General features: G+C 36.3%; 1 protein-coding gene across 3 annotated transcripts in view; it reads right to left on the bottom strand.

The window, feature by feature from the left end:
* Window positions 1-224: 224 nt before the first annotated feature.
* Window positions 225-9,485, bottom strand: part of RELCH (RAB11 binding and LisH domain, coiled-coil and HEAT repeat containing) — a 75,962-nt gene continuing 66,701 nt past the window's right edge. For all 3 annotated transcript variants that reach the window (XM_050321751.1, XM_050321734.1, XM_050321742.1), the window contains 2 exons: window positions 5,989-6,059; window positions 225-2,036 (listed from right to left, as the gene is read on the bottom strand). In XM_050321751.1, the coding sequence (XP_050177708.1) occupies window positions 1,916-2,036; window positions 5,989-6,059 (192 nt within the window). In that variant the 3' untranslated portion in view covers window positions 225-1,915. The remainder of the gene's footprint in view (window positions 2,037-5,988; window positions 6,060-9,485) is intronic.

The following is a 9,485-nucleotide window of genomic DNA, read 5'->3' as shown; positions in this document are numbered from 1 at the left end:
GGAGAGGAAGACAGCCTGCATGAAAATTTCTAGCAGTAAAGCTAGAAATCTAAAAGCAGAAAATCTAGAACCCAGGCACAGAGATAGGAAACTTAGCAAGTTCAGTGCTACGTAAAATGAGTTAAGACTAAAGAATTTCTGCACATTAGACCTCTCTTCCGTAACAGCTCTTTTGATGTGATAATCTTTGTTGGAGAAGATTAGAAGTAACAAGACAAGGCAGGTATACAAAACTTTTTATTGACAACAGAACAATAGAGAGGAACGTCACCACTTCCCATTCCTCAGGAATGTCTCCATTTCACAGTCAGTCTGCTAAAAGTATACTTTCATGGTAACAAGCAACACGAAGGCATGGAGCTGTCTAACCTCAAGAAAAATGTTTCATCAGTGCAGTGTAAAGGGACCGACAGTGTGCAGGTGAGCAGGCCCTGTCACAACACAAACATGGCAGGCAACAGTATATGCAGAGCCAACCGGCACAGACACAAAGCAGTCAGAGGCCTCAAGTTATCTCCATTATTTCCATCTAAGGGCAATACCTGACATGCTGTTCCATCCATGTTCTGTTTCAGAAGTGAATATGTTATTCCCTCACTCCTGTTGCTTCCCCTGTCCTCAAAGATGTGAATACTTCCAACTGAATGGTACCATGTCAGAGAATGCCTGAGCTTTTATATTTTGCTACCTCATACCAGTTCATGCATGCACTTGAGTTTACTTTCAGAAGCTTACATTGACATAAAGAAGCGGAGGGAGGAGGGGGGAAAGTGCTGCAAAAGAAGAAAAGGATTTAGTTGTTAATTCTTCCTTGCTAACAAAAACGTTTGGTAGTTGTTGAGTATTTTCCTTGTAATGTTGTTTTCAAAAAGTATGTATGCAGTCTACTTAAGATTTTAAAGAAACTGCACATCAAACTATCTCAACATAATTTCAAATACTCAGAAATGGAATTTGAACCAAAATTCAATCTATACAACAAAATTTCTTAATTTTAGTTTTCACAGTACACAGAACTGCACACTGAGTGCAAGATGAAAGCAGTCTCTCTCCTGTATTAAGGTTCCTCTGCCTGCAGAACTCTACTGGGGACCCTATGTAGTAGCTTGTATATTTATTAACATTTATTAATTTATCATGTTTTTCCTTTACTTAATGGATGTGCCTCTGGATGTGTAGACTGGTTGTTAAAGTGCTTTAAAACAAAACAAAAACCCAACAAAAGAAAACATCCCTCAAAAAACCATAATAGATGAGAGAATTTTATCAGAAGGACTTTGTACAGCATTTACAATGTCAGCATAAAGCATCTGAAATATGAGCATTCCCTGCAGACTGATGCAGTGCAAGCAGTCTCATACATTAGATACTGCAATTCCTCTGGATTCAAGATGCACAATACTTACAAAAACAACCCTAGAAGCACAGACAAATGCTGGTGGCTCTTCCTCTTCTTTTTAGAAACATAATTAAAAAATCTGCATTACTCTCTCATAATTTAAATACATAAGTAATCTTCCACTTTTATTACTTCATGACAATGACTTCAAATTTACATTATTTTAAGTACCGTCAGAATAGCTCCAAGTATAATACAGATATTTGCTGATATCCTGTCAGAAAATAAAAAAACCAAAACCTTCCACTATATTAAAAAAAATAATGCTGGAAAGACAAGAACACAGAACAGGGACTTGGTACAGACTATGATTTCAGTTTTATATCAACCACAGTTAACCCAAAATTAACAGATACACAGCGATATTCAAAAGCAGTGCAAATATCTTTGGAGGTTAGAATAAAATTATACTACAAGAACATAAGACAGAAGAAATTAAAAGGCAAGTACTTCAAGTACAGGAACCAGTCTCTGTGAGGTCCATCTTAGTGTTAGCTGGGAGTTCCTCTTCCCATCTTACTTCTTCCTCTGGAACACATTAGCCAACATTGCACCTGATGTAGTCAGCTGGCCCATTTTGTTCAAAAACTTGGTCTTTGTATCTTCACTCACCAGACTCGCTGCAATTGACATCGAGCTAGGAAAATAAAAAATTTAGTGACATAAGACTACAAAGAAAAAAGAACATTATGCTGCTATTTATTAAACAACTGAAGTGTCTTTGCATTTTAGAGGTTTCAACATAAAAGACCAGTCCATGAAGAACTGAAAAATCATTACCACCCAGTGCAGATATACACTGTCAAATTGATGTTAATGTCCTCACAGTCCTTGTGAAAATGGTAAAATATTTTTGCGCACACTACTTTTTGGTACCTTTGGATGTCACCACATTAGCATTTGTTACCTATTCAGCAATTATTCTAGTGACAAATACCTCTGTGAAAGATTGGCTTTACCTTCTCACCAGAAATGTCAATCCTTCTGTTTACTTAGTATAAGTACGACAGCACTGGTTCAGACATGGACCTATCTAGTCCGAGTATCCTGCCTACAACAGTGACCATCAGCAGACACATACAGAAGAGTAGAAGCAAGGTATGCACAAAACTGTGACCTCTTGTCCTAATTTTCAACTCTCTTATTTTCCAACTATTTCCAGCCTGAGCAGAGTTTAAAACTGGGTGTGGACTGTCAATTTAGTAACTGCCAATAAATCTTTATCTTTATTGATCATCTTTCCTTTGATCTCCTCGTAAAGCTCTGTAAACCCCACCCTGAGCTGTACTGGGTCAGCCCCTCGCTGGGTAAGGAGCATTCTCCTTCTGGTTGTTGTGAAAGTGGCTCCTGGTACCTGTGCTTCAATGTTCCTGCTTCATACATAACTAGATAAGGCAACTGAGAGTCCACAGATTAGCCACAAACTGGACTGGAAGGAACAACCCAACCAGTGCTGAAGCTACAACACACTACAACTTTGAACATGTTAAGAAATTATCCAAATGCTGCAAACAGATATAAACTGTTTAGCATAGTACCAGTAATCTGTCTCAAGACAGAAAAAATGTACAATAACAGGAACACAAATAAATATTCCATACTTCCCATATTTGTAGGAAAATGTTTGCCATTTTAACAAATTAGAGAGTTCAAATTTTAAAACCATTTCCAATTAAATTCTCCCTTGTAAGTTCAGCATGGACTCTGCATTTCAAAATTATACAGAAACCACAAAATCTGTCTTACTGGCATAGCCCAGATTCCAGGAACAGACTTTTCAGTTTGCAAGGTTATAAACAGTTCTGTTAGACACAGCTGCATCAAGGCAGGTCAAGTTGAAGTTAACTGCTTCAACAGAACTTGAATGATTTCTTCAAAGTCAGCAGGGATGCACTCAGTACTTTTCACCATTTCATACCACAAAAAAAAAAGGTGCTTATTGATAATTAATTCTGGGATTTTTTTTTAAAGTACCTTAAAAAACAAAAGGGAAGCTTCTCACTAAAGCTGTACTGTGGATTTACAGAGAGTTTAATTATAAACTTTTAAAGTGAAATATTTCTTTTAGGTACAATCACATAGCCAGACATCTTTGGCTTGATTATACACCTCCTGTCAACTAATGAGTCACCTATTTCCAGCTGATAAAACTTAGGTAAATTACTGCTACTGTAAGATGCAATTTCCTTTGATTTCGTGATAAAGCAAAGGCATATAAATTATGTAAATAACAGTTTAGACTCACTATCAGCTGGTTAAGGACAAGAAGCTATTCCTGACTGATGTATCCTAGAGTTCTGTGTAACTAGGAAAAATTATTTGGGAAATACCGTACACTGCAAGCATAAGCAGCATTAAGAAAATAAAACTTGCCCACTTCAGAAAAGAAAGTCCATCAGCTGGTGACAAACCTGTAGTTTTCAAACAAACTGAGCTTTCAGTATTCTAATAATCCTGAATAAGTTTGAGGAAACTCAGAAAATGTTCAGTTGACATTCAAAACAATTTCGGGGGATAACAGTCATCTGCTGTCAAAAATAAAAAAATAACAACTGGAGTATCTAGGAGTTCATGTTTTCCAATACTATGTTACTGCCAATACAAATATAATCCACAGCACTCAGCACACTTGAAAGTTTAAATATGCCCCCAAAATACTTCTATTACTATGCAAATTGAACGTTTAAACATACCAATAAAAATAGTATGAAAACAAGTAACTTGAGTCTCACATCTTCCAAAAGTAACCAGAGACCCCAAAAAGGCAGTAGCATATCTTATTTGAAACCATCAGTCCTATAGAGAAGTCCTTGAATTTATTAATTACTTAAAAACCAAAGCAAAACCCAATCCACCAACAAAAAAAAAATGTGTAAATATCAAATTTTTGACCAGTGTCTAGATGAATTACATGCTGCACAGAGTTCTGCCTGTTTAATGGGAAAGCTCTAGGCCAAAACAAACATTCATGCCGGGCATTTTATAAAAATCAGTTTGTAACATAAGTTGTTAGCCATGACTGAAATACCTTGTTAATTGCTAAAGAAAATGTTTAACAGAAGTGGTTATCCAATATATAAAAATGCTAAGTTTAATCTTCTTGAAAAACTATTTCTTTGACCCCATATTATTTGACCAATCTTTTCTAACAGCAAGGGGGAAAAACAAGATAATCAGCAGCATCTTATGATTGCTTTTCCATCCGTTTTTCTCTCTCTGCATGCATTCTCATGCTGTTAACAAAACCCAGTAATTTATATCCCAGTTGCACTGAAATCCTTTGTCAAATACATAATTGTCACTGAAATCAGGAACTGAAATTAGCAAGGGCTTAGGGAAAAAAAGGAGATATTTATGTCTATAAAAAGGTCATTTCTTCAGTGGTAAAATATTTCTTGTTAATTTTGTACAGTAAAGGATTGTGACCATAGTCTGCAGTTCCTTTGTTCCTTAGTTAGCCTTCCCCTTCCTTACTCAAAATCAAAGACTTATCCTATCCAAAACTTAGTTTTCAGCAGTTGCATCCTGAAAGAAAATATACTAGATGTTGTATCAGGTTTGCATTTACTGTTTTCTGCAATGGTTTAATAGGACTAACTGTGATTTCAAAGCATTTACTACCAGTAACCCCTGAAATATTTTATTTGGTGCATGAGAGACTGACCCTTTTTCCACACCACATTTCTTCTGTTCAATTCTTGTACAGCTTTCTATTTTGGTAATTCTCAAACTACTAGTCGCTTCCAGGGCCATGCATGAGCTCTTTCAAGAAGTAAATTCTATCCATTTGTTACAGATATGGAAGCATGACACAAACAAGCTTCAGTAATTGTCTCAGTTCCCATGGCAAAGTTATTGGAATTGAGGACAGATTTTCTCTTAAGACACCTACTGTTTCTTCTCGAACTCTTCCTGGCAACACCACTAAGGATTTATGAAGTTATATAATTATCCACGAGAAGTTACCTGTTGGGACGCCATTCCAAGCAACAAGCAAGCAAAAGAGTACTTAGAACTCATCATAATGACACCAGGCTTTCCAGATCTCCGTGTCCAACGTGGGTCTGTTAGCTACCTTTCTTTTCAGGAGACTCACACAGGTAGCTCAGTTTACACACTGGAGAAGCTGTTTTTGTGTGCACCAGTCACAGGCAAGCGAGGACAGCAGCCTGGAGCAAGCCATTCACAGGACCGGAACAATTCCCTCAGCCTTCAGGCTGCCCCCTCCCTGGGTGGCAAGGTATGTACCACATACCTTGCTCTGAGCACTTAGGCCAGATACTCTCTGCTTTCTCAGATTCAGGACAGAAATTTAAATACTGCTTTAAATGGATAAAAAATTAAGGACAAAGTAACACAGGAAAACAAGAAAGTCATTGCTACTGATACAAATAAAAATTTCTTGTCCTGTGTTTTTACACTGGAGACAGAAACAACCACAAACTGTGTTAAAGTTCCTAAAATCTGTTTTCAAATACAGAAGATGTCAGTATGGGATTTCTGGTCACAAACCTTGGACACCATTATGGAATACACTCTGCAGAGCATTACTCTGGAGGCATATAAAAAAAGGGAAGTGGAAGTCTTACCCTTGCGGTTCTTGGACGGTCTTGTTTTCCACTTTCTGTTCGCACTCTTTTATCATGGAGCTCAAAATAACCTAAGGAAGAGAGATACATGACATTTGACATTTTTCCTTTTACATTAACATTTCTTATGAAATGTACTCTGCAACTAATTCTGACGTTAGCAGAACTGTTTGAAAAGTTTTCTTGTTCCCCAGTTACCTGGTGTCTTGTGGCTAGAAACAACAGAAATGTTCAAAGTACCTTAAGGAAGAAAATGTGTTTGGGAACATTTACAGGAGTTCTAGATGCCCTCCTGTTTACCCTCACTTTTTGAAATAAAGTGAACTCACTTCTGTGACACACCAAATCTTCATGAACATTATGCATGAAAGAAAAAGGAAGAAAAAAAAAGTGTGACGGCATCCCGAGACAACATCTTAGTGGGAAGGAAATGCTAAAGCAAACTTGGTATCACTCCACTGGTGTCTTCCAGGGTTCCTATGAATCATGGCTTTTTTCCTTTATTTAAGCAATTGCAGTGTTAAAGGTTTCTGCAAGGTATTTAAGACTGAAAACACCTCCACACTGACATTTTTACATTTCTCCAAAAATAAAGGAATGATTCCCACGAGAAGGAGGAGAAGGCTTTAAAAAAAAAAAAAATACTGTTCATGGGACAGGTATATGGCTCCCTGCCCTGCTCACACAGTACCCACACATTAAGACAAAAGCATTTGAAACATTTAGGCAAAACAGCTACACAAATGTGCATAATGCAAAATGTGAAACTATAAATATATATATGCATATGTACATATATATATACACACACACACACACACTACATAAATGGAAACTTCCTCTGCTCACAGCTCAGGAGAAAGCTAAGCTTTTTTTTTTTGAGACACTAAACTTAAAATATCAAAGCTACAAGAAATATAAATTAGTAGTGTCTTACCAAACCTGAACATATACAATAAAGGAAAACCCCCGATTTTAATCTCTAAAATACAAATCAGTAACTAATGGTTACTACCAACTGGTAATTGTTTTTAAATGTATTTGTACACATTAAAAACCTGGTTTCTGTCAAGTTGCTTTAATTACACTGATAAGAAGCGGCCTGGTCTGCAGATCTGTGCCACTGTTCACTCTATTTCTCTAGAAGTATTGCTCCAGCATTTGAAACATTTTAGGTAGCAGGTGTTATATACACTTGAATGTTCCAGAGAGCAGCATTCAAAAAGGACTACAACTCTTACTGCTAAATCTGCTGTCCTTCATCTGCATAAAATGTTATACAAGGTACTTAAGAGTACAGAGATACAAAAGAAATACATTCAGAAATCTGGTGAAAAAGCAAACTTTTTGTTCTGTATCAAAAAATCCCCTGAGATTTATAAGCCCAGTGGCCATAATTTTGGTTACTCAGCATTTCTACCTGTGCACTAGAGCTTTTCTACAATTTTGTACATCTATCTGAATCTAGATGTTCCAAACATCAACAATATGAAGTCTTGATCAAAGGGGAGAAAAATTCATCAAGGACTCAGAATCATTTCAGTAACACGACAGAGTTCCTGGCAACTGCACACCTCCTTCTGGGAAGGCTTTGTTAATTTTTGGATGAAGTGGGGCAATTCTTTCCTCTTCCCAAAAATTAATTTATCTTAAAGTTCAGGGTGAAATAGAGGAAAGATATAAATATAATATCATATGGCAATTCTACATTATGGTTTTGCACATACTGCTCAGACCTGTTCCCTTGGGTTCTCTTTGTTTGATCCTAGGACTGATTATGAAATCATTTAGACCTCCTTTAAGAGAGAGATTTTAAAGTTGTAACTCTAAATATAGAGACATTTAAGAGATATAACATGTTTAACTATTATAAACAATACTGCAGTCTATAGACTAAATATTTTCATCAAGTACTGACTATATCTCACTATCATGCAACTCAAAATCCAGTTAATTTGAAAATAAATGGAAGGCAAGTGGAGAAGGGGGAAGAAGGGACTTAACATTGAACTAGAGATGCTGGTAAAGTATCTGAAATGTCTGCACAAGGTGAAATAATTCTTTTAAAGATGAGAAGGTCTGGTCTAAATGCCCAACTTACTCTTTTGTTTATATGAAAAAAGGAAAGCAAGTATGAGGGATAAGTGGTAAATGCTGCCTGACAGGATCACAAGCCAATTCCACAAATGTTACCTTTCCAAGATAAGCATAAACTCTGTACTGATGTTAGAGCAGTAAGAACTAAGGCTCTGTAAATGAGAAAATGTATTTTTGTAAGTCCTATAACCATTTGAATCATGAATAACACCAGAGTAATCAAAATACTGAGAAAAGGGTTAATTCTGTGTATGCAAATATCTAACTATTTGAGATAGTAAATGGTATTTTTTTCAGAAAACAATTTTAAGACAGAAGGCTTCTAAGACAGACACTAGAACTAACCAGGCCTCAAAGACTCTACCATACTGCCTAAAAACTCCTATTGTAGCAAGGAGCTGATCAAACACCAGATTTCCATTTCTACAGTAAAAGCTGTAGCGAGTTTTCTAACCCACTGGAGCAGGAGTAAATATTTTTAATTTTATATTTCTCTCCAGCTAAAAAAACAAAGCACTTGGCATCATGCCCGAAGCCACTTAATCACAGTGATGCAAAATGTGGTAACGGAGGATTGGGAACTGTCTTTCCTTATTGATTTATTTTTAATCCTATTGAAGTTCCTTCTCTGACTAACAAGGCTCAAACTCAGTCAAATAAGCTCTTTTGTTCTAATTCCGGGCATCTTTTAACTGACTGTGCCCTTAAACCTTAGAAGTTGCATTAACTACAGAAATGAAGTAAGCAGTATTTTTATCAGCTGTTCCATTAGTGAAAGAAAATTAAACATTTGCCTACTGTAGCTTTCAGATATATTCTTATGACTTCGCTAACCACAACACATCTCTCAGCTCTCTCTGAACACAGTATCTATCACTGCCACCTCTCCAGTGCTGCCTGTGGTAAGGAAGCACAGTTCTGTTGCCTTTGACTGATGCTCAGTTCACTACTGTTCCTCCTAACTCACCCTTCTGAAGTCAGATTCTTTCTGTTTAGGTTGGAAAGTTCCTTAAATAATAATATACAGAAAATAAAAGAATGAGACTATTAAATTAAAAATGTAACTGGAAGAAGGAACTTTGTTACTGAATATAAAGACTTAAGACTCCTAGAGAATACAGTCATCTCAAGTAAGTCACTTTTGCAAACATAAGGAAAATAAATTAATTTTCTCATGTACAAAGTAATCTGTGAAAGTGCAGTATTAACATTCAAGGACTACAGTGTTCCTTTGTACATTCTGATTAAATATTTTTCTTAATCTCTTGAAATGGTCATCCTTTTAAGGTTTCCCCCAACATGAAACTAAACAATGTCTTGTTTTCAGCTACTGACTTAACATCTATGTGTATCAATTGGATACTATTAATTCTCTTCAAGTATTTACAAAAAGTGCGTAT

Source organism: Myiozetetes cayanensis, unplaced genomic scaffold, assembly GCF_022539395.1.
Source record: "Myiozetetes cayanensis isolate MyiCay16 unplaced genomic scaffold, myiCay2020 scf1, whole genome shotgun sequence".
Classification (NCBI taxonomy): Eukaryota; Metazoa; Chordata; class Aves; order Passeriformes; family Tyrannidae; genus Myiozetetes; species Myiozetetes cayanensis.
This window is presented reverse-complemented; position numbering and strand designations above follow the sequence as displayed.